We start from the raw sequence: 26,024 nt of genomic DNA on the forward strand, positions 1-26,024 counted from the left end.
TTTCAGAGGACAGTTAAGAGTCTATCATATTGCCATGGGCTAGACTAGGTAAGGATGGCAGATTTGGCATGGTGTGCCTTTGTCATTTCTGATCTCTAGGTCCTTGTCGGGTTGTTCGTCTGTTTTTATTCTTTTTCAACTTTTCTGTAGGGGTTTGATACAACTGAGTGGCTTGCTTGGCCATTTCAGAGGGCAGAGAAGAGTCAACCTGTGGTTCTGGACTGGAGTTACATCCAGGCCAGACTGGGTAAGGACAGCAGATTTCCTTCTCTAGAGGGCATTATGAAGCAGATGGGTTTGTACTACAATCTGGTAATTAGATGGTCACCATCTAAGAGCATTTTAGTCTGGGTTTACTTAATTAACTGAATTTAAATTCTCCCAGGGTGGCATGGTGAGATTTGAATTCCTGTCTTGGGATCATATAGTTCAGGTCTCTGGAATTATCCCAGAAGGAAAAAAACAATCAAATCCCAGTAAAAATCAGTAATACCGTTGTTCCATTTTAAGGTGTACAAGACCATTTCGGCCAGGTTTTACTGGTACCCCTCATTTCCAAGTGTTTTGTTTTTCCTTTATCCCAGTTAAATAACAAATACTATTAAATAAATAAATACTTATGTACCTGTTTAAGGAGGTTGGGCCTATTGTTATTTAATTGTAAAGTGCTCAGTTACGACTCTCTAGCACTGGTGAATTTAGGGTGCAGATTATACCCGTTCCTGCAGCAAGGCCTTGAAATCGGGCGGAGTTGCCATAGCAGCGGTTCGGCGGCGCGCATGCTCGGCACGGGTGGGTTGAAAGGATGACAAGATGGCGACCGCGATGTACCTGGAACATTACCTGGATAGTAAGTACGGCGGGCGGGGCTGACGGCCCAATGCCGGACCGGAGGGGACTGGGCCAGGGCTCCGCCCTTCCGGGAGAGCCGCTCTGTCCCCCGGGGAATGGGCTGTGACGGAGCCCGCCCGGCCGCCAGCCCGCTTTCCCGGGGGAGAGGGAGAGTGCGACCCCTGTACTCAGCACATGCACAGCGGGCCCTGCTCCTTGGGAATTGCAGTCAAAGCCCGCGGCGGGGAGGGGTTCTGTTAGTTTGTGGAAACGGGGAGAGGGAATTCGGGAGTTTCCGACTCTGCACGGCCCTCATTGCGCACGCGCACAGGGTTTACCTTTTCCCGCCACCAGCAGACTGCAAATATGTAAACAACTAGGAGTTTGTAGTAATGGGTATTGTATATAGGCAGTAATCTGTAACAGTAAGTGGTAACCGGTAGTGATCTGTAACAGTAAGTGGTAACCGGTAGTGATCTGTAACAGTAAGTGGTAACGGGTAGTGATCTGTAACAGCGAGCGGTAACGGGTAGTGATCTGTAACAGCGAGCGGTAACGGGTAGTGATCTGTAACAGCGAGCGGTAACGGGTAGTGATCTGTAACAGCGAGCAGTAATGGGTAGTGATCTGTAACAGCGAGCGGTAACGGGTAGTGATCTGTAACAGCGAGCGGTAACGGGTAGTGATCTGTAACAGCGAGCGGTAACGGGTAGTGATCCGTAACGGTAAGCGGTAATGGGTAGTGATCCGTAACGGTAAGCGGTAATGGATAGTGATCTGTAACGGTAAGCGGTAATGGATAGTGATCTGAAACGGTAGGTGTTACGGGCGGTGATCTGCAATGGTGGGCATTACGGGCGGTGATCTGCAACGGTGGGCACAACTGGTGGTGATTTGTAGCAGTGTTGCTGTTTGTGACATATCGCGTCCTGTTGACTGGTCAGAAAATATGGGCAAAACATAAAAATCCTGTATTTACATAATACCTCTCAAAACGCTTCATGTTCAGTGAACTATTTTGTTGTGTGTTGAATTCTTATGTAAGTGGATGCAACAATCTGTTGCACACAGCAAGATTTCAAAAGCAGCAGTGAGCTGAATGACCAATTTGTACAATGAAAAAGTAGTTAAAATGTAATCATGAGTGTGGAGAATTTGCAAAGGAAGTGTTCAATTCAAAATGTACCCATTTCCTGGAATGACAGCTCAGAATCTTGAATTTGAACATGTGCTTCCAGTGAAAATGAAAACTTAAGCTACTGTGTGTTCTGACAGGTATTGAAAATCTTCCCTGTGAACTTCAGCGGATCTTCCATCTGATGCGGGACCTGGACCAGCGAACTGAAGGTGCATACAGCGCAACTGGGGAATATATAGCAAGCCTAGTCTTGGGGGTTTTGGGTTTTATGGTGCTGTGCAGCAGTGGATCACATCATAGTGAGCTTTCAGATTTTGGCATTGAGATGTGAAAATGTATCTGAGTTTCGGTTGGAGCTCGCAATGGGCATTTGGACTCTGAACATGCGTAACTTAATTTTCCCGAAAATTGCAGTTCTGTTTTCTGGAACTTTGCAGTTGCAGTTCAGAAAAGCATTTTCCAATATTCTTTTTAATTCAAATGGTCACCAGCAAATGCTTTTTTCAACTTCTTAAAGTAAGAAAAATAAGCGGGTTGTTGGAATGTTTTCCAATAGAAGTGTAGTTGTCACTTTGAGTTGCCCCTGGTGTTCTTCTGTAGCTGCCATTGAGATTAATCCCATTTTCCTTCCTGGTTGTTTCCTGTATTCTTTCATATTCCTTGTTTTTTTTTACATAACCAAGCAACCCCTTTTTAAATGTACTTGTGCAGTCTGCTTATGTGATTATATTAAACCTATATCTTCGTTACTGTCTCTCTGACCAATGGCAATAATCCAAAATTATTTACCGTCATAACCCTTGATGATTTTGAAGCCCTCTAGCATATCTAACCGTGGTCCTGTACAAGTTTAACTTATCTCCTTTGCTTTTGTACTCTGTGCCTCTTGATCCAATACCAAGATTCATATAGAGTAAGAAGGTGCAATATGTATTCTTGTACCAGTCTAATTGCATTGCTCACTGTTTGCAGATAAAAAAGTAGAGATTGATAAATTGGCAACTGAATATATCTCAAACGTGAAGGACCTGTCTCCAGATCAACGTGTTGATCAACTGAAGAAGATTCAGCTTGCCTACAATAAATGCAGAGAATACAGCGATGACAAAGTGCAATTAGCAATGGAGACATATGAAATGGTGGGTGATCTGTTAGTCTACAGGGGAACCAATGGTTAATTAATTTTTGGGATTGGGGTAAAAATGCAGCAGTTTTCCACAAAATGTCATTCAGTGGTATGTACATGCTCTGTGCAAGAAATGGGCCTGATTGTTGATAGCTTTTTACCACTGTGTGTGAGATTCTCCAATAATCTAAGAATTGTTCTAAAATACCAATGGTCTATATATAACAATTATCCAAAGTCACTGCAAAGATTACATTAAACTGCATTAAAAAAAAAATCAGTTTTCTTGGTGCAATCCAAATGAACTAAATCATATGTTATGCACTAAATTGGTATCTCAAACTGATGTTATCAAACTGCCTGGTGGGAGAATAGCACCCTAAGAAGACTGGATCCCTGAGGTACGAGAAAATTGGAAATTCTGTAAATTATGTCTGGACGTAGAGATGTTGTTACTTTTTTTCTGACCAGCAAGTATTTCACTTTTCCTTCTTCCTGCATTTACCTCATGTGTTGTGCTTCCAGCACCATTTTGAAATAATATCACAATTTCAGAGGTGACATGGAAAGATAATAAAAATGATACTTAATATGTTCTGCATACTGAAAGTGTGATATCATTTCCAATTTACCGAAGCTGCTAAAAGAGCATTTAAAGTGGAACTGCATTGCTGTGTGTTCAAAGATCCCTGATCTCCATTACTGGCATTACCTTCTCATATAATAACATGTTGGGCATATAATTATCTGTTGGGATAGGTAACTGAGTGATAGAGAGATGTGATATTTCACCTCCCTGTCGCAGGTTTTTTGGACTGTCTCCTTTTCACTGCCTCTCTTCACAGTATGTGAGCATTCAAGTTACTTTGCACTGTGTTGGAAATTATTTGTGTGCTTATGGCAGGTTGATAAACATATCAGGCGGCTGGATGCTGAACTGGCCAGATTTGAAGCTGATCTGAAGGAAAAGTTGGAATCAAGTGATTATGACAGCTCAGGAGGGAGAGGCAATAAGAGTAAGTAATGGTGTTAATTCTTTTAATGCAGAAAATAATTCTGAAATGGAGAACCGTGATATTTAGTAGAAATTACATAGGAACAGAAGTAGACCATTTAGCCCCTCAGGCCTGTTCCACCATTCAATGAGATTACGGCTGATCTGTTACCCACCTTAAAACCTTTGCCTAATAAACATCTATCAGTCTCAGTTTTGGGGGATTTTTAATTCTTTTTAAAACTGGATTTGCTAACTGACTCAACATTCAAAGGCCATGCACTTTTTTTTCTATTGAGCGCACAGGTTCCAAGCAAATGTCAGAAATATGAAGCTGCAAGAAACTTGTGTCTCATGCAACACCTGCCTTTGTTCATCTCATCTTTTTCTTTAATGTTATATTATACAACCACATATTAGTCTTGAATAATGCTGATGAAGCTAGCTGAACTGCACACTTCAAATAGCACAGAAGGGTATCCATTTACTGTCTCTCTCTTAATTGGAAGAGAACTTGCTGCAACGGGATGGATAAAAATTTATTAATGTGTTATTCAGGTTAATGGTCCTGAAGCTGACTTCCCCAGATACTCTCTCCTGCTTCCCTCTCTCGTGTTCAGTATTACTCAATAAAGGAACTGCAGTTGTGGATCTGTTAACAGAAATGGAAATCTAGGTTAGTTTGCTAACTCAGGTTTGAACGGGCACACACTGATTTTTGAGAGTGCAGGATCGAAACAGGTGCCAGAAACGTGAAATTACCAGGGATTTCTGGCTGGCTCATGCAACTTATTTGGACTCTTGCTTCAAGAAGCAAAACTGTGCAAAGGTAAAATACTGTGGATGCTGAAAGCCTTAAATAAAAACAGAAACTGCTGGAAATACTCTGCAGATGAGGCAGCATCTGCAGAGAAAGAAACAATTAACATTTCAGGTTGACATCCTTTCATCAGGTTTTAAGCAAGTGAAAGGAGGGGAAGATGAAAAAGACCTAAAAGGAAAGCCTGTGATAGCGTGATTAAATGGCAAAAGGATGGAGGTGCAAAGCCAAAGGTAATGGTGATAATGGAATAAGTAAAGATGAGGAAATGTGGAGAGAAGAGGGATGAACAGCTGCTGACCAAAAGCAAAGAATGAGAAAAACAAGACTGTAAAAATAAAACCTACAAAGAAACAGGAAACAAAATGGGGGCAGAGGTTATGATCTTAAATTGTTAAACTCAATATTGAGTCCAGAAGGCTGCAAAGTGTCCAGTCTATGAATGAGGTGCTGTTCCTCAAGTTTACATTGAGCTTCATTAGCACAGTGCAGGAGGCTGAGGGCAGAGAGGTCAGCTTGGAAACAAGGTGGAGAATTAAGATGACAGATGACCAGCAGCTCAGGGTCATGCTTGCGGATTGATAAGTGGTGTTTTGCAAAGCGGTCATTTAATCTGTGTTTGGTCACCCAAATGTAGAGCAGACTGCATTGTGTTCAGTGAATACTGTAAACTAAATTGAAAGAAGTACATGTGAATTATTTATCACCTGGAAGGAGTGTTTGAGGCTTTGGAGAGTCAGAAGGGTAGAGGCAAAAGGGCAGGTTTGCATCTCCTACACTTGCATGGAAAAGATTCTGTAGGAAGGGGAAAGGTGTTGGAGAGGTTTGAGGAGTGGGCCAAGGTGTCGTGGAGGGAACAGTCCCATCAGAATACTGGAAAAAGAGAGGAGAGGGGAAGATGTGTTTGGTGGTGGCAGCATGCTGGAGGTGGTAGAAATGGCAGAGGATGACTTGTTGAATACGGAGGCTGGTGGGGTGAAAGGTGAGGACAAGGGGAACCCTATCATGGTCCTGGGAGAAAGGGGAAGGGATGAGAGCAGAAGATAGGGGTAGAGACAGTTGAGGCCCTGTCAACCATGATGCAGCCTTCCATAACAGCGCTTCCGATATGCTTTCCTTTTTGCTCAACCAAGAATTTCCCTCCCTCCCTACTGCACCCCCCACCTCCTGCACTGTGGTAGATACGTCCTTTGTTTTTTTTTAACTTGTACCATTACCACTACCTTTGCCCAACCCTTTTGTCATTTAATCTCTCATTTTCCACCCTAACACACCTCATTTATTATTTTTCTAACACTCTTCACCTTTCCCTTGCCTAAATCCTTTGACCTTTCAAGGTAGAAACGTTGTCACTCTGAAACATTTACTGTTTTTCCCTCCACAGATGTTGCTTGACCTGCTGAGTGTCTCCAGCATTTTCTGTTTTTGTTGTGTCCAGGGAAAACTCCTCCTTTTGCTATACATGTGAAATAGAAAATACCCATTCTTTAAGACAAGGCAGTAGCCGAAAAGCTGGCAACAGGAGAAAAAGATGAATTGAAACTCAAAATGCTAAAACTAACTGAAAAGTAGAACTACCCATACACTCTAGATACTGTGCATCTAAAGTGCCTCTCTTTTCCTTTTCTGCCTTTTTTAGAGAGCAGAGGCCAGAAAGACAAGAGGGGGTCTCGGGGTCGTGGCAGACGTGCATCTGATGATGATATACCAAAGAAAAAGAAGCAGAAAGCAGGGTAGGATGGATGTTTGACTTATGAACAGCACTGTTGATTTTTTTTCCATTTTAACACTTCTTTCCCCTCTTTCCACCCCTCCCTCCCAGCCCTCACTGCCATTCCATAATATCAGTGTAGTTACCAGCAGTTGCAAGTTCACTATGAAATATTGGGCTTATACGAGGTGAGGTTCATCATTTTATATTTTCCACACTCTGAAGTATGGATTTGTTCAATGGAAGCCATGTGCTGTGTCTGTTAGCTTAATGTTTTGACTCCACACTGGAGCATACTTGGCCTTCAATCAGCTTGTAGGAAGCAGCAGCCCTTATCAGGAGGAGTAAGATACTGATGTTGATCTTCTGACAAACAGCATGCCTGATAAAGAGTATTAAGTTTACTTGGCATTGCTTAACTGGATCACAGTCTGAATGAACTGATCTCGCTACTTTGTGGCCTTGAAGGCCAAGCTCTTGCAACAAAATTTGGAATGAGCCTAGGTGAAGGTTGTTATAGGGTTTCTCATGTAATTTAGGCCATGCCGTATGGTCCCTGGACCGATGTGTCTAAACTAATGTCCAAAGTGGATGAAACTGCTAAACACTTGGCTGTAGTTTGAGCCGCCTCACTCCAGGTATTGTCCTAACGCAGTGAAGTTGTAACCCATAGCATCAGTCTTGATTGTCAATCCATGCTGTCAGGCTCATTGGGCAGGCAAATCTACTAGTAGGATTTGGAACTGATCTAATGGTCCATTATTAAGTTCATTGACAACTGGAGTTCCACCCTTCCATTTCCAAGTTCTTTTGCCACCTCGTAATATACTTTATGTGGCTCTGGGTAGGCAGTGCTTACTTCAGGACTCTCGTTTGTGGCTGCAGAGGATGCCACCTAACCCCCCCCCTAATTATAAAATAATCTAGCAATGCCACATTTCTATTCTGTTCTTTCCACACATATCCCACCACACCCACCTCACAACCACCTTGGACAGTCTTCTGAGCCATGTTGTCTTGGTCTGCATTGTGGCTGTCCTTCCTTCAGTCTTTCTCCTGTGCTACACAGTGAAATGCTGCCTTGATGTCACCACTCCCTTGAGTTCAGAGGTAGCAAGTACATTATAACTGTTGGACACGACCAATGCCTGCAGATCATCCTTCTCAACCTGCCCGGAATCCCCATTATCCGGTTCCTTGACAGTTACACCATCACCTACTGTCTTTTTCTCCAGGAGGTGATTGTTTTATCCAGGGCACAATCAAGAAATTCTTCTTACATGACAACTTGCACTCCAGGTCATTAGCTGAGATGGAGTGACTGAAGACAGAAACATTTCCTACAGATGTGAGAATCTGGGACAGACTTGTTGTCCACACACTCCAGCGCACTCCAGTCCTGACACATTATCTGCCCTGCCATCACTAGTCATTTTAAATGTATTTATTTATTGATGACCTGAATTAAATGTAAGTAGACTGCTTTTGTTTAAATAGCAAGTAATTTTTTTAATGTGCTTACTATGACGTGTTGCTTGAGAATTGCAAAAGCCCTGAAAATCTGCTGGTGTTTGTGCTAGCAGGTTCCTTCTGTCATTGTTCTGCGCTGACTGGTGATTCTCCCTCATTCCACTCCTTTTTAAATGTGGCCAGCTCCTCCCTCAGTGCTCAGTTGGAGCTAGGCTCACATTTATAATTCTTTCGTAGCATATGAGCACCGTTAGCAAGGCCAGCATTTGTTGCACATCCCTAATTGCACTTGAAAGTTGGTGGATAGGGGCCTCTTGAGCCGCTGCAGTCAAACTGGTGTAGGTACTCCCATAGTGCTGTTAGGAAGAGAGTTCCAGGATTTTGATGCAGAGACAGTAAAGCAACAACGATATAGCTCCAAATCAGGATTCTATGTGGCTTGGAAGAGAACTTGTAGGTGGTGGTGCTCCCATGCAGCTACTGCCCTTGTCCTTCTAGGTGAACGAGGTCACGGTTTTGGAAGGTACTTTTGGAGGAGCCTTGGCAAGTTGCTGCAGTGCATCTTGTATATGGTGCTCACTGCTGCCACTGTGCATCGATGGCAGAGATAGTGAATGTTTACGGTGGTGGATGGAGTGCTGATCAAAAAGATTGATTTGTCCTGGATTGTGTCAAACTTCTTGAGTGTTGTTGGAGCGGCATTCATCCAGACAAGTGGAGAGTATTCCATCACACACCTGGTTGATGGTGGACATGCTTTGGGGGGTCAGGAGGTGAGTTAGTTGCCACAGAATTCCCAGCCTCTGACCTCTTCTAGCTACAGTATTTATAAAACTAGTCCAGTAAAATTTCTGGTCAGTGGTAACCTTCAGGATGTTGATGGTGTGGATTCAATGATGGTAATGCTGTTGAATGTCAAGGGGAGATGGTTAGATTCTCTCGTTGAGATGGTTATTGCCTGGCACTTGTTTGGCACAAATGTCACTTGCCACTTATCAACCCAAGCCTGAATGTTGTCTAGGTCTTGTGCATGTGGACATGAACTGTTTCAGTACCTGAGGAATTGTGAATGGGACTGAACACTGTGCAATCATCAACGAACATCCCCACTTCTGAAGTAATGATGGAGAGAAGATCATTGATGAAGATGTTTGGGTCTAGGACTCTACCCTGAGGGACTCCTGCAGTGATGTCCTGGGGCTGAACTGATTGGCCTCCAACAACCACAACCATCTTCTTTTGTGTTAGGTATAACTCCAACCAGCGGAGAGCTTTTCCCTTGATTCCCATGAACTTCAATTTTTCTCGGGCCCCTTGATGCCACCCTCAGTCAGATGTTTCCTTGATGTCAAGGGCAATCACTCTCACCTCATCTCTGGAGTTCAGCTCTTTGGTCCATTGGACCAAGGCTGTATTGAGGTCAGGAGCAGAGTGGCCCCAGTGGAACCCAAACTGAGCTTTGGTGAGCCAATTATTGTTGTGTAAGTGCTGCTTGTTGGCACTGTGGATGACACCTTCCATCACTTTGCTGATGAGCAAGAGTAGACTGATAGGGTCATAATTAGCCAGGCTGGATTGTCCTGCTTTTTGTGGACAGAACATACCTGAGCAGTTTTCCACGTTGGTAGTGTAGCTGTGCTGAAACAGCTTGGCTGTTCTGGAGCACGTCTTCACAGGTTTTGCTGTGTCCTTCAGCCGTTTCTTGACATTGTATGGAGTGAATGAATTGGCTAAAGACTGGCATCTGTGATAGTGGAGACTTCCGGATGAGGCCAAGTTTGATAATCTGCTTGGCGCTTCTGGCTGAAGATGGGTTGCAAATACCTCAGCCTTGTCTTTTGCACTGATGTATTGGGCTCCTTCATCATTGAGGCTGGGGATATTGGTGAAACCTTTTCCTCTGGTTAGTTGTTTTAATTGTCCACCGCCATTCACAACTGGATGTGGCAGGACTGAAGTACTCTGGGTTTTGGGATCGCTTAGATTTGTCTTACCATGTGCTACTCGTGTTGTTTGACATGCATGTGGCCCTGTGTTGTAGCTTCACCAGGTTGACACCTCATTTTTAGGTATGCCTGGTGCTTCTTCTGGCCTTGCCCTCCTGCACTCCTCATTCAGCAAGTGTTGACCTCCTGGCTTAACGGTAATGATAGAGTGGGGGATATGCAGGGCCATGAAGTTACAGGTTGTGGCTGAATACAATTCTGCTGCTGCTGATGACCCACAGCACCTCATGGATGCCCAGTTTTGACCTGTCAGATATGTTCAAAACGGGCCAGCTTGGATTTGTCCTGCTTTTTGTGAACAGGGCATATCTGGTTAATTTTCCAAATTGTCGAGTGGATGCCAGTATTGTAACTCTACTGGAACAGCTTGGCTAGGGGCACGGCCAGCACTGGAGCATAAGCCTTCAGTACTGTTGACAGAATATTGTGTTTCATTTCCAAACTTTTCCTGTCCCCAAACTGATTTACAATATTTCAGAATGTTGTATACCTAGTTGGGGTATGGGTATTACTTATGGGTCCTCATTTGAAGTGGCATTCAGCTTTGCTTCCCCAATACATGTCTATTTGGTGAGCTCTCTTCAGTTGATCGTGCTTTGACAATGGTCTGAGTTATCTCAGCCCGTATGGGCTGACCAAACTACAGCTCTGGATTTCAGGTGATGGGCCTCGGATTGTAATGTCTCTCTTAGGAGTTCCCCTACACCAGCGCTTTGCCAGCTGATGAACAGACAATTCAAAATACTGCGGATGCTGGAAACCTGAAACAAAAACAAAAATTGCTGGAAAAACTCAAAAGGTCTGACAGCATCTGTGGAGAGGAACACAGAATTAACGTTTCGAGTCTTTATGACTCTTCATCAGAACCAATTCCATGTTTGGTTGGGGATGGGGGGCAGATCAACAAGATGCTGGGACTCAGTGTAAGTGAAATACAATAAATCTGTTTGGCATAACTACTATGACAACTTGTATTGATATAGTGCCTTTAACCTAGCCAATCATACCAAGGTGTTTAACAAGAAATCTATTAGTAAAAATTTTGACACGGAGCCATAGAAGGAGATATATTAGGAGAGTTGATCAAAAACTTGGTCAAAGGAGTAGGTTTTAATAACAACCACTGTGGTTGGACCTGGAATATTTCCTGACATTGATGCAGGGCAAATCTTTGATTATATGATATGACAGTGGAGCTAATCTGTTAGGAAATGGATGTCCTTACTCATAATTTTATAAATTATTCCACAGGATTATGGGTTCAAAGAGATGTATTGGCTTTCATAGGAATTAAGCATACAAAATTATTACAATCAATTCCACAAATACTTAAGATTACAGTTCTGATAATTGATAGATTACAGTCCTTGAGTTTGAGGGGATCGGCCAGCCTATCCTCATCAATTTAAGTATGTATTTTAATACTCTTCATATCTTTAACTTTTTCTGAGTGAGAACTTGTTGATCAAATCGTTCAATGGGTTGAGATATCATTTGTCATGTGCAGAAGTATCTTTGGAGGAGTTACTCCTGAGGGGGACAGCTGCAGAGCTTAAAAACGCTGAACCCTTATCAGTTAAAGGTTCTGTTTGGTAAACAAAACTGACTTTTCCAGCCTTCTAACAGAAACATAACAGATAAAAGTTGAGAATTCACCGTGTACAAACAAGGCAGTACCTATTCCTAGTCCCTCTGTCAAGAATTAATCCTGCTTGCTATTGTTCTCTGAACAATGGGGCAGTGTACTCAGCTCAAAGCTTGGTTGGGTAGATAGCACAGTAGCTGAACCTCTTATTCATTGACCCACAAGAGTGGAACATCCACACCAAACAGAGTACCTGAACATAAAAGCTGTTTGTCTCACTGGCAGTCACCAGGCCACAGAGGTTTGCTCAAAGTCTTCTCTTCAACACAGAAATCTGCTATTTCTACTGATTTCATATGTTTGAAAGGAAAACTATTAGAGATTTTAGTGGCATCTTACCATTGCCACAGCATTATTTCCCAGATGTCCTAATGTCAAACCCTGCCCACTTTTCTCTACTTGTAGATGATGTTTCTTCTCTCAACTGTCAGGCCAATTTCTGGTCGATAGCCTGACAATCAAGTAGATCAATGGCTGGACTGAGGTCCACCTTTTACAATTGTTACCACTTAGTTAATTTGCGCAAGTCCTGTTTTAAATGATGTCTGTGAAGTCAAATCAAAAAAAGTTGGGGCTCTAGCCAATCTGTAGGTAATCTCATGCAATGTTACTTGTATTTATGCACATATCGAAGTTACTGTGGTCTTTCGTTACCAAATCACGTCAAATCTATTAGGGCACAACCCCTTGGTACTTTGCTTTTGGCAGGCATAATGACACAATAAAATAAAAAGGAAAAACTGCAGACATTGAAAGGCTAAAACAAAGACAAAAAATGCTGCAAATATACAATGGTCAGTCAACAAGAAACAATGTTTTGGATGTGTACCCTTCACCTGAATTCTTTCTTTTCTCTTTACAGTTGCTGTGTATTTGGCCACGATTGGCTAACTTCATGGCTGACCTGGTTGTGGTCTCAGTTCCACTTTCCTATCTGCCCTCCCCTTAACCCTTGACTCCCCTGTCAGTCAAAAGTCTGAGTAGGCAGCTGTGAATAATGAAGTGCCAGAGGATCCGTGCCGGGGCCTCAGATATTTACAATTTATATTAATGACTTAGACGAAGGGACAGAGAATAATTTATCAAAGTTTGCAGATGATACGAAGCTAGGTGGGAATGCAAGGTGTGAGGAGGACACAGAGAGGCAGCAAAGAGATATAGACAGGTTAAGTGAGTAGGCAACAAGGTGGCAGATGGAGTATAATGTGGGGATGTGTGAGATCAATCACTTTGGTCATAAGGATAGAAATGCAGCATATTTTTGAAAAGGAAACTTGACAATATTGATATTCAGAGAGACATGGGTGTACTCATACAAGGAACGCAGCAAGTTAGCATGCAAGTACAGCAAGCAATTAGGAAAGCAAATGGCCTTTATTGCACGGGGATTGGACTACAAGAATAAAGAATGTAAAGAACAAAGAAATGTTGCTACAATTGTAAAGTCTTTGGTGAGACCACACCTAGAATACTGTGTGCAATTCTGATCTCCATATTAAAGGAAGGATATGCTTGCATTGGAGGCAGTCGTGCAATGTTTGCTAGATTGGCTCCCAGGATGAGAGGGTTGTCATATGATGAGAGGCTGAGTAAATTAAGTCTATATTCTCTGAAGTTTAGAAGAATAAGAGGTGACCTCATTGAAACTTTCAAGATTCTGAAGGGGCTTGACAGAATAGACACTCAAAGGTTGTTTACCCTGGCTGGGGAATCTAGAACAAGGGGGCACAGTTTCAAGATAAGGGGTCGATCTTGCAGCCATGCCTATGACAGGGATATGCTGCTGCCTGAATCCCTCGCCACCGACTGGGGTGGTCACTCCCTCAGTACCAAGGCAGCCCTCTCCCTTCACCGCATCTCGCGTTCTCACGCGTTCTCTCGGCCTCTCGCGCGTTCTCTCGGCCTCTCGCGCATTCTCTCGGCCTCTCGCGAGTCCTCTCGACCGCCCCCTCTTTCTCGCTCTCTCTTCCCACCCCTCGTGCCCTCGCCCTTTCACACACACACATCTCTCATTAAGCTACATGGAAAAATTTGCGATTTGTAAGTTTGTCCACAATAGTTGTGCTTCGTATTTGAAATACTTGGATAGGACAGAATGATTGGTGTAGTATAGTATAACACTGGTGCGTTACTTTATTCAACCTCTTGGGAAAATCCTGTGACGAACACTGCCACAGAACTGTTTCTCATGCATAATAGCAAAAAAGCACTCAATGTTTAATCTCAAATAGCTAATTCCTGCCTTACCTGTACACTATCAAGAAATGATTCCCTAGTGTGGGGATACTCCATGTGTCTCCATTGCCAGCCACCATCCAAATTATTTTACATTGCCATTCTAAGTGAGGCACGATGTGTAGGAGAAGGTCAACTAAAGAAACAAGGTAATAAAAGCAAAGTATTGTGGGTGCTGGAGATCCAAAATAAAAATTGTAGGTGCTGGAAAAACTCAGGTCTGACAGCATCTGTCGCGAGAGAAACAGAGTCAGTGTTTCCAGTCAAATATGACTCTTTCTTTGGAACTGAAGAGTTAGAAATGTGATGGGATTTATCTTATTGAGAAAAGGGTGGAGGGTCAGGTGGAGCAAAAGAGGTGATTATGGATAGGTTAGAGGGTGTGGGAGCTTAAATGACAAAGATGCCATGGAATAAAAGGCAATGGGAGAGGTAATGGTAGTAGTAAGGAAACAAAGCATTGATCCAGAGTACGTGTTAATAGCAGAATAAGGGTCAGTGCTGTCTAAAAGCAAAAGTGTGAAAACAAGATACAGACTGGCAGTTGTGGTGGGGAGAAATCAAAATGGAGGACAGAGTTCATGGTTTGAACTTGTTGAACTCAATGTTGAGTCCAGAAGAATGTAAAGTGCCTGTAGCTTGTGTTGGGCTTCACTGGAGCATTAGAGGTGTCAGCTGTGGCTCAGTTCATAGCACCCTCGCCTTTGAATCAGAGGGTTGTGGGTTCATGTCCCACTCCCGGAAACCAAGAACTGTGATTGTACTCGAAAGAATTGCAATCTGTGACTGTTGATAACTCGAAAGAGTTTCACTGGAGCATTGTAGCAGGCCAAAGCGAGAAATGTGGGCATGAGAGCAAGGTGGTGAATTGAAATGGCAAGTGACTAGAAAGTCAGGGTCATGCTTGCAGACTGAGTGAAGGTGTTCTGCAAAGCGGTCAGCCAGTCAGCGTTTGGTCTCCCCAAATGTAAAGGGGAACGCGTTGAGCAGCAAATACAGTATACTAAACTGAAAAAAGTACAAGCAAATCACTGCTTCACCTGGAAGTAATGTTTGGAACCTTGGATGGTGAGAAGGGAGGAGCTGAAGGGGCAGGTTTTAGGTAGGTAGGTCAGGTGTTTCTCATGTGTCGGTGCAGACTCGATGGGCCGAAGGGCTTCTTCTGCACTGTGTGATTCTGTGGCCTCTTGCGGTTGCTTGGGAAGGGGATGAGGTGTTGGGGAAGATAGAGGAGTGGACCAAGGTGTCATGGAGGGAACGGTCCCTTCGGAATGCTGACAGGGGAGGGGAAGATGTGTTTGGTGGTGGCATCATGCTTGAGTTGGCAGAAATAGCGGAGGTTAACCCTTTGAATACAGAGGCTGGTGGGGTGGAAAGTGAGGACCATAGTGTTTCTGTATGTTTACTGAAAGGTCCATTTTCTCACATAATTTGAAGAAGCAGTCGACAATGATCTGCAGTTCAGTTTCTAAATGAGTGCACATAAGCCTTATCTGCATACTGAAACTTTATGACTCAGGTTGGAGTGGTTTTGGTTTTGGATTGAAGGTGGCATAGGTTGAACACTTTCACGAATGTTCTGTAGAATATCTTCACGTCTGTGCTTAATTTGCTGAGGGTGAGGTGCAGTATTGCAGCAAGAAAAATGGAGAAGAGAAATTGGTGCAATGACGCAGCCTTGTTTGACCCCATTTTTCACTGAGATAGGATTTGTGGGAGTTCAGTCGGTGAAGAATAGTTTGCATGTTATCGTGGATTTTTAAAAAGTCATTCTCAGGATGTGGGCTTCGCTGGCTGGGTCAGCATTTATTGCACATCCCTGAGAAGGCGGTGGTGAGCTGCCTTCTTGAACCGCAGCAGTCCATGTGGTGTAGGTACATCCACAGTGCTGTTAGGAAGGGAGTTCCAGGATTTTGACCCAGCAACAGTGAAGGAACAGCGATACATTCCCAAGTCAGGATGGTGTGTGGTGGTGTCCCATCTATCCGCTGCCCTTGTCCTTCTAGATGGTCATGGGTTTGGAAGGTGCTGTCTAAGGAGCTTTGGTGAATTCCTGCAGTGCACCTTGTAGATGGTACACACTGCTGCTACCGTGCGTCGGTGGTGGAGGGAATGAATGTTTGAACATTCTGTCTGGGACATTATCTGTAAGGTATGATTCCGTGAGGATGACTATGCCAGGCTGTTGCTAAATAGTCTGTGAGACAGCTCTCCCAATTTTGGCACTAGCCCCCAGATGTTAGTAAGGAAGACTTCGCAGGGTCAACAGGGCTGAGATGGCTGTTGTCGTTTCTGGTGCCTAGGTTAATAGAGTGGTCCGTCCGGTTTCATTCCTTTTTTGTGACTTTGTAGCAGTTTGTTACAACTGAATGGTTTGAAAGGCCATTTCAGAGGGCATTTAAGAGTCAACCACATTGCTGGGGTCTGGATTCACATGTAGGCCAGACCAGATAATGACAACAGATTTCCTTCCCTGAAGGACATTAGTGAACCAGATTGGTTTTTACAACAATCAACAATGGTTCCATGGTTATCATTGGACTTTTAATTCCAGATTTTTATTGAATTCAAACTCCATCATGTGCCGCGACGGGATTCGAACCCGGGTCCCCAGACCATTACCCTGGGTCTCTGGATTACCACTACGCCATCGCCTCCCCCACAAAGTACACGAAGGATGGTGACAAATTTCTTTGGGTAGCCAAATTTGAGGAGGATATCCCATAAGCCTTGGCACTTGACAGTGTCAAAGGCTTTCATGAGGTCAAAAAGGGCCATCTACAGTGGTTAGTGCTGCTCCTTACATTTTTCTTGGATTTTCTGTGCAATGAAGATCACACTGTAATGCCTCTCGATGGGCGAAAACTACACTGCAACTCTGGAAGGAGTTCCTCAGCCATGGAGGGGGAGGCAATTGTTGAGGATCCTTGCGATCACCTTACCTGTGGCAGGCAGCAGGGAAAACCATCTGTGTAGTTACCACAATCAGACTTGCCTCCCGTCTTGAATATAGCCATGATCACAGTGTCTCCGAGATCTCCTGGCGTGCACTCTTCTAACCAGATGCGGGATATGGGGTTATGCAGCCATGCCAGGAGTGCACCTCTGTCGTGTATCAGAATTTCAGTAGGGGCTGCAGGGGCTTTGTTTTTCAGCTATCAAATTTTCAACTTTGGTCAACTCTTTTTCCGGTACATCGATGACTGTATCAGTGCCGCTTCCCGCTCTCGCCTGGAAATGGAAAAATTAATCAACCAATTTCCACCCTTTTGCACCTTCATATGGTCTATCTCCAACACTTCCCTTCCCCTCCTTGACTTCTCTATCTCCATTCCTGGGGATAGACTGTTATCATGACTCACTGGGGATGGTGCACTGCAATATCAAGCCCCACTGCTCCCCAAGCCGTGACAAATGTGAAAAAGTTTGATCAAGCTACCTAATTGTTTAATTTAGGTTAACAGAATATGAGCACCAGGTTTGTAAACTCAATAAGTAAATAACTGTTTATTGAACAAATTGTCTTTAACCAGTGGCAAAAGAAAAAAATATGAACTAACTTCTAATTCTATACCGAAACTCTACCCCTTCTGAATCCCTAAACGCACACACGACACATAAGACGCACAAAAACATGGATTTTAAGGGTGGGATAGAACTGTTCAATAGTGCCAATTCTGGAGTACAGGATTCGATGGGTTGATTTTGATCGATGTCTTCCACATTCTTTTCAGTTCTTTGTTGATGACATGAGGTGGTCTTTCAGGCACTTTCGGCCTTTAGTTCACTGGTTGAGCACTTGCCTTTCAATGTCTCTAACAGTGATTTTCCCCTTCGCCTCTTGATAGGGGTTTCAGAGAGAGAGAGAGCAGGTTATAGAGATATGAGGAGAAAAGCCAGCTAGCTATTATTGTAGAATTACTGGAACCTTCACACACTGGAGAGAGAGGTTTAAGTCTTTTTCCTTTCAGGCTAGGAGCTATTCTCTCTTCACTGCTCTCACACAAACCCTGGACACCTGGTTAGGGGCCAATTAAAATGTTGTTGCCAGGCAGTTCCCCATTAGGCCAGACTCCTCCCTCGGCACCATCCTGTCTTTCATTGCACACACTGTTCCAGGATAGCAACATTGTATATATCCCTCACATTGTTCCAGTAGACGTGTCTTTCAAACTGCAGCCATTGTAATTTTAATCCACAGTCCAACAGAAGTAAAAAGATATCTTCTTTACAATGGCCCAACAGAAATAAAAAGATATGTTCTTTACACTGTCTATCAATATTCATTACAAGCCCCATGACTCCATAGTTACCTCACACCCTGCTTCCTGTAAGGACTCCATTCCTAGTTTCTACATCGCATCTGTTCTGATGATGCTACCTTCCACAACAGTGCTGCATGGTATGTCTTCCTTTTTCCTCAGTCAAGGATTCCCCCTCACTGTGGTTGACAGGGCACTCAACCGTGTACGACCCATTTCCCTCACTTTGCCAATCCAATTTCCTTTTGAAATTATTCATCGTCTCCACTTCAATCACCCACATAGGCAGCGGGTTCCAGCTCATTACCACTTGCTGCATAAAATGAGTTCTTCCCACAAGCTCCCTGTATCTCTTTCCCAAAACATTAATTTGTGTCCCACCCAGTCCTTGTACATTCCTTTGGCCACTTTAGGTTGGAAGAATGAGAGGTGATCTTATTGATTGTGATGGAAGCAATTTGAGGTGGTGATTTAAAGTATAATATTGTCTTTCATGCTGTCACATTTCAGGATCTTTGCCTATTTTCCCAAGAGATCGTTTTGAGCAACTTTATACTACAGCATTGCTTTGCATTTTTATTTACAAAGAGTTAAGTCCCATACACTAACAAGTTGTTTATGATGACAAGTAGGACTTTTACTAGTGTATGAAATAAAATAGATAACAGAATTGCCTTTACTCACATTACCATATCAGTTTGAGACAGTGAGTGGGGTTGTTATCACAATCCAGAGAACTTTCCTATATTTCAACAGTCACTACTCTTCAAGAGTACTTCATTGGTTTTAAAGCCCTTTGGGGCATCTTGAGATCATGAAATGTGATATAGAAATACAAGTTTATCTTTCTGTGCTCATCTCATTCATTGAGAACAGAAGGAAGCAGGGGTCAGTGGATGGAGTTCCTTATTTGCTGGGGAAGTGGTGGCATAGTGGTACAGCCACTAGACAAATATTCCAGAAACCCAGGGTACTGCCCTGGGGACCCAGCTTCGAATCCAATCATGGCAGATGGTGGAATTTGAATTCGATAAAAATCTGAACTTAGAAGTCTAACGATAACCAAGAAACCATTGCCGATTGTCATAAAAACCCATCTAGTTTACTAATGTCCTTTAGGGAAGGAAATCTGCAGTCCTTACCTGGTCTGGCTTACATGTGACTCCAGACCTATATGTGACTCCAGACCCACAGCAATGTGGTTGACTCTTAAATTCCCTCTGAACAAGGGCAGTTAGGGATAGGCAATAAATGCTGGCCTAGCCAGTGATGCCCACACCCCATGAATGAATAAAAAACAAAAATTGAGGTAGTTTAGATTAGCAGCTCAATAAGCCAGTCCTTATGCTGAGGGAGTTTCAGACATTGAGCTTTTTGCTTCTCTGCAGGAGAGGAGAGCATAAAGCAGTCTGCAAGAGACTTTTGTCTAGAATTCATTTTGCTTTTCTTTCTCTAGGCCGGAATACACTGATTCCGTTTTGAAAATGCACCCATCCGATGTGTTGGACATGCCAGTTGATCCCAATGAACCCACCTACTGTCTTTGTCACCAGGTTTCTTATGGAGAAATGATTGGCTGTGATAACCCAGATGTAAGTGCTTCTGATTTAGATTATATGCTCTATTTCTGGTATTTTGGTTTTATTTACTTGCCAATATACTGTTTTAAATACCATTCCTATTTAGTAGAGCTGGGTGAAGGAAGTTGTTGATACTTATTTGTATGTAGAGGTTTATTGAACTAGGATTAAAAAGTAAGCAAACACAAAGCAGCTGGTCACTGAGTGCTGCTAGTCGCAGAATTTGAGCTTGGGAATTTGGAGAGAGAGAATTTTAACGGTTAATCTCTTTCTAAAACCTAGTCTAGTTTGCATTTAGGATTCAGCTATAATTTACTATTAATTTTTTTTCAGTCCTAGTCAGGGAGAAACAAGCTTCCTACAGGAGAAGCAGCTGCAGTTAGTTGGTTATGCAGCTAGTTTGAACTAGATTTTCTAGTTCTCTAGACACTCATCTCTGTTGAGTTTCAGCTAGTATAAATAGAGATGGTCATGCTAAGTGCATGAAGTAAGCAAGCGCAAAGACAAACAGCTGGTCACTTTGTGCAGCCAGTCACGAGTGTGAGCTTCGGAATTCATGTTGTAAAAAAACCTTTAGGGATGAGTAACCATAATATGATAGAATTTTACAGTATGTTTGAAAGTGAGATAGTTCAATCTGAAGCCAGGATGTTAAATTTGAACAAAGGAAATTATGAAGGTATGAGGAGCAAATTGGCCGAGGTGGATTGGGAAATACATTAAAAGGCACAACCGCACATATGCAATGGACAGTTTTTAAAGAATTATTACGTAAGTATTGCTGAAAAAAGACATTTTGTCAAAGCTTTTCATCTTGCACTCATTGGGACAATTGCAAGAATACCAATGTCAGAGGAAGCAGCAACTTCATACTGTGTGAGAAGAGAGTGCTGATTAGTTGGCAAGTAGACTCTGGTAGAGGCGATGGTATGGAGAATGCACCAGTTAATGGTGACTGACATTAACAGCCAAGCATTGTTTGAAATATTAAACCAGGCAGCTTGATTCTGACTGGTCAAGGCATTGCCCTGGGGAATGAACCAGCGAATGGCTATCACTTATTTTGTTTAGCTGAAACAGATGCAGTCCATGTACATGTTCTTTCTGTCTGCAAAGAACAGGACCCTGTGTATTAATATATGTAGCTTCCAGTACACGCAAATGCACCACACTGTGAGCCCAACTGACTATCTTAAATTGATTGTCAATGTAATTTTTAGCACACTAAGATTTATTTAGCACTTGTTGCCCAATTGCGGAATCACATCTAATGGTGAACACTGTGTTTTGAGTTTTGCAAGCACGAGCTGAATCTCGAAAGCATGCCAAGCTGATTGAGCGCATGCATATTGTGGGATTTGGAATGGCCTGCCTGAATTTCACATGCAATGCGAATGTCTTACAGCGTTGTGAAGCCTTAAGACCAATCCGGACATACACATCAGTAAACCTGACAAAGGGACGGGAATAATCCTTAACAAGCGTGTCTATATCAACAAAATGCACACCATTCTTAATGACGGATACAAATTCGTTACTATTGGACTTGCCACTCAACATGACCGGACAACCTTCCTCGAGAGTAAGCTTTAAAAAAGTACTTACTGGACTTGTGTAAGAGTGACGAACTTGATATGTATGACGGGGTTTGTCCTCACGGCTCCCTGTGTCCGTGTATGTATGGGCTGCCTGAAATACTCAAAAGTGATGTACCTTCACCCTCTATCTTATCTATGACCGGTTCTGCACAGCATGAATTGGCCAAATGGTTGGGTGTGTTGTTACAACCAGTTTTGAACAAGTTTTCCAGACACAAGGCGAAGGATTCCTTCACATTTGTGAAGACCATACAGGACTTGCATATCGATAGCAATGCTTATTTAGCACGTGCTCATTTGACATTGCTAGCCTATTCACCGCTGTTCCACTTAAGGAAGCCATAGATATTTGCGCTGCAGCACTATATCATGGCGATCTAGACCTGCCACCATTGCGTGAATCAGTAATCATTGAGCTTATGAACTTGGCAACTCACGCAGTTGAGTTCAGCTTTAACGGCACCATGTATGCCCAAATAGATGGTGTTGCTATGGTATACCTTCTAAGCCCAGCTCTCTCAAACATCTTTGTTGGGTTCCATGAGAATCGTGTCTTCGATGGAATGACACCTACCCTCCTACCACTTGCATATTTCAGATATGTGGATGATACGTTTGGTATATTTAAACCTGTAGCTGCATGTAACAATTTCCTTGCATGTCGTAATGGGCTCCGTCTGTGCTCAGATTCACCTTTGAAATGGAGCAGTGAAATGAACTCCCCTTCCTTGATGTAATAGTTGAGAAATCTGCCAAGGGATTCTCTACCACAATCCACTGCAAGCCTACCTTCACTGGTCAATACACGCATTGGGATTCTTAACAGTTCCATGCGCTATAAGATTGACCTTATCAGCAACCTTAGAAATAGGGCCCAAGCCATTTGATCACCATGCAAGCGTGATGCTGAAACACGGCGCAACAAAGACATCCTGCGGGATAATGGCTACCCTGTTAGATCATTTCGCACTGTATATGCGCAAACTCATGAATGGGCCCAAGGCCGTCACTTTTGATCCTGGAAAGTGCCCAGTCTACCTCAGATTACCCTGGAAGGGCAAGGTATTTCAAAAATTTAAGCAACAGATGAAGCTAGCTGTTTCACGCTTCTTCTATGCAGTAGCAATATGAATGGTATTTGCCACTAACATGATGCTGCCATCAAGCCAAAATGATGTTCTGCCTATCACACAAATGAGTAACATGGTATATGAATTTCAGTGCCGGTGTGATGCTAGGTATGTAGGCCGTGCATCCCAAAGACTGGCAGATCGTTTCAAACAACATGTCTCTTCCGCTGTTGGCAGGCAAGACAAGGACTGTACCCAACCAACCCGTGCTTGCAAAACTCAAAACAGTGTCCAACATTAGATGTGATTCTGCGATTGGACAGACAACATTTGCTAAATAATCCTCAGTGTGCTAAACATTCTGCTGACAACCAATTTAAGATTGTCAGTTGGGCTCACAGTGTGGTGCATTTGTGTGTACTGGAAGCTACATATGTTGATACACAGGGGTCTGTTCTTTGCAGACAGAAAGAACATGTACACACATTACGCCTGTTTCAGCTAAACAAAATAAGTGATAGCCATTTGATGGTTCATTCCTCCAGGCAATGCCTTGACCAATCGGAGTCAGGCTCCCTGGTTTAAAATTTCAAACAATGCTTGGCAGTTAACTGTCATTCACCATTAACTGGTGCAGTCTCCATGGCAATGCCTGTACCAGAGTCCACTTGCCACCAATCAGCACTCTCTTCTCATACTGTAGAAAATTGTTGCTTCCCTTGACATTAATTGCCCTGATGAGTGCAAGACAAAAAGCTTCAACATTTTCAGCAATACTCAAGTCCTGTAGTACCAAACGACTAATTATTACATAGTTTGCAGCAATTGTACATTCCTTCAAGGCACAAAAACCAAAAAAGAAAAGTCAGTCAATCGTGGCTAACGAAGTTAAAGATTGTATAAAATTAAAAGAAATGGTCTTTAAAGTTGCCAGAAATAGTAGTGAACCTGAGGATTGGTAGGACTTAGAATACAGCAAAGGAGGAGGTGGGGTGTAGTGGTATTTTCACCAGACTAGTAATCCAGAGACCCAGAGTAATGCTCTGGGGACCCGGGTTTGAATCCCACCAAGACGGATGGTTTAATTTGAATTCAATAAAAATCTGGAATTAAAAGTCTTGATGATGACCACGAAACCATTGCTGATTGTCATAAAAACCCACCTGGTTTACTAATGTCCTTAGAGAAAACAGGGAACTACAGGCCTCTTAGCCTTACATCAGTAGTAGGGAAAATGCTAGAATCTATTATAAAGGATGTGATAAATGGACACTTGGATAATAATGATCTGATTGGACATAGTCAACATTGGATTTATGAATGGGAAATCATGTTTGATGAGCCTGTTGGAGTTTTTTGAGGATGCTACTAACAGAATTGATAAAGGGGAGTCGGTGGATGTAATATACTTGGATTTTCAGAAGGCTTCTGATAAAGTCCCTCACGGGAGGTTGGTTAGCAAAATTAAAACACATGGGATAGGAGGTAATATACTGGCATGGATTAAGGATTGTTAACAGGCAGGAAACAGAGTGTAGGAATAAATGGGTCATTCTCACTTTGGCAGGCTGTGACTAGTGGGGTACTACAAGGTTCAGTACCAGGACCCCAGCTGTTCACAATGTATATCAATGATTCGGATGTGGGGACCAAATGTAATATTTCCAAGTTCACGGATGACACAAAGCTCGGTGTGAATATGTGTTGTGACGAAGATGCAAGGCGGCTTCAAGAGGATTTGGACAGACTTAGTGAGTGGGCAAGAACATGGCAGATGGAATGTAATATGGAAAAATGTGAGGTTATCCACTTTGATAGGAGGAACAGATGCGCAGAGTATTTCTTAAATGGTAAGAGATTTGAAAGTGTAGGTGTACAAAAGGACCTGGATGTCCTTCTCAGTAAGTCACTGAAGGCAAACATGCAGGTGCAGCAGGCAATTAGGAAGGCTAATGGTGTGTTGGTCTTTATTACAAGGGGATTTGAGTACAGGAGTAGTGAAGTGTTGCTTTAATTGTATAGAACCTTGGTTAGATCGCACCCTGAGTACTCTGTGCAGTTTTAGTCCCCTTACCTTAAGAAGGATGTTATTGCCGTAGAGCGAGTGCAATGAAGGTTCACCAGACTTGTTCCCAGGATGGCAGTATTGTCCTATGAAAAGAGATTGGGGAAACTGTGCCTGTCTTCTCTAGGGTTTTGAAGAATGAGAGGTGACCTCATTGAAACCTACAAAACACTTAAAGGGATAGACAGGTTAGATGTAGATAAGATGTTTCTCCTGTTGGGGGGAGTCTAGAACCATGGGACACAATTTCAAAATAAGGGGGAAGCCACTTAGGACCAAGATGAGGAGATTTTTTTTACTCGGAGGGTTGTGAATCTTTGGAATTCTCTACCCCAGAGGGCTGTGGAAGCTCAGTCATTTAGTATGTTTAGAGATTGACAGATTTCTAAATGTCAATGACGTAAAGGGACATTGGGATAGTGGGGAAAAAGGCATTGAAGTTGATGATCAGCCATGATCAGCTCACCACCACCTTCTCAAGGGCAATTTGGGATGGGCAATAAATGCTGGCCCAGCCAGCGATGCCCACACCCTATGAATGAATAAAAAATAATGATCATGTTGAATGGCAGAGGAGGCCTGATGGGCTGAATGGTCTACTCTTGCCCCTATCTTCCTATGTTTTCTAGCAATAATAAAGCTTATTAGGAGCAGTAGGATCTAGGTTTCTAGTCTTCAGTTAAAAATAAATAGTCTGTGGAGTAAAGTTGAGGCATGGCAGGGCAGCATGGAGTGCCGATCCTGTAACGTGGAAAGTCATGTACACTTCCTGTAGTCTAGACGATCACGTGTAGGAAGTGTCGCCAGCTGCGGAAACTTGAGCATCAGGATAACTGTGGCACGTCCACGAAGCTGAGATCTATGTGGATAGCATACTTAGGGAGATGATCACACTGCAGGTTAAGTGAGTACAGGCAGAGGGAATGGGTGATCTCCAGACAGTCTAGGAGAACCAGGCAGATAGTGCAGGAGTCCCCCTGAGTCCATCTCACTCACTAATCAGTTTTCTGCTTGGATGCTGAGGAGGGCAATGGCCCCTCAGAGGAGTGCAGCCAGAGCCAAGTCTATGGCACCACGGGTGGCTAAGCTGCACAGGAAGGAGGAAGAAAAGTGGAAGAGCAATAGAGTTGGGGATTCAAAAGTTAAGGGAACAGACAGGTGTTACTACGGCCATAGACGTGACTCCTGGATAGTATGTTGCCTCCCCGGTGCCAGGGTTAAGAATGTCACTGGGCAGCTATAAGACATTCTTATGGGGGAGGGTGAACGGCCAGAAGTCATTGTCCACCAATGACATAGGTAGAAAGTGGGATGAGGTCCTGAAAGCAGATTTTAGAGAGCTTGGAAAAAGATCAAAAAGCAGGACTTCAAAGGCAGTAATCTCAGAATTACTATGTGCCTTGTGCTAGTGAGTACAGAAATAAGAAGATAGAGGAAATGAATGTATGGCTAGAGAGATGGTGCAGGAGGGTG

At 43.2% G+C, this 26,024-nt stretch overlaps 1 protein-coding gene across 1 annotated transcript in view; it reads left to right on the plus strand.

Annotated features, from left to right (window-relative positions):
* Positions 1-782: 782 nt before the first annotated feature.
* The window catches only part of ing5a (inhibitor of growth family, member 5a), a 36,827-nt gene continuing 11,585 nt past the window's right edge, over positions 783-26,024 (plus strand). The window contains exons 1-6 of the mRNA XM_078563519.1: positions 783-850; positions 2,107-2,178; positions 2,942-3,108; positions 4,000-4,111; positions 6,549-6,642; positions 19,695-19,830. Coding sequence (XP_078419645.1) covers positions 814-850; positions 2,107-2,178; positions 2,942-3,108; positions 4,000-4,111; positions 6,549-6,642; positions 19,695-19,830 — 618 coding nt within the window. The 5' untranslated portion in view covers positions 783-813. The remainder of the gene's footprint in view (positions 851-2,106; positions 2,179-2,941; positions 3,109-3,999; positions 4,112-6,548; positions 6,643-19,694; positions 19,831-26,024) is intronic.

Source organism: Cetorhinus maximus, chromosome 19 (assembly GCF_964194155.1).
Source record: "Cetorhinus maximus chromosome 19, sCetMax3.hap1.1, whole genome shotgun sequence".
In the NCBI taxonomy this organism is placed as follows: domain Eukaryota; kingdom Metazoa; phylum Chordata; class Chondrichthyes; order Lamniformes; family Cetorhinidae; genus Cetorhinus; species Cetorhinus maximus.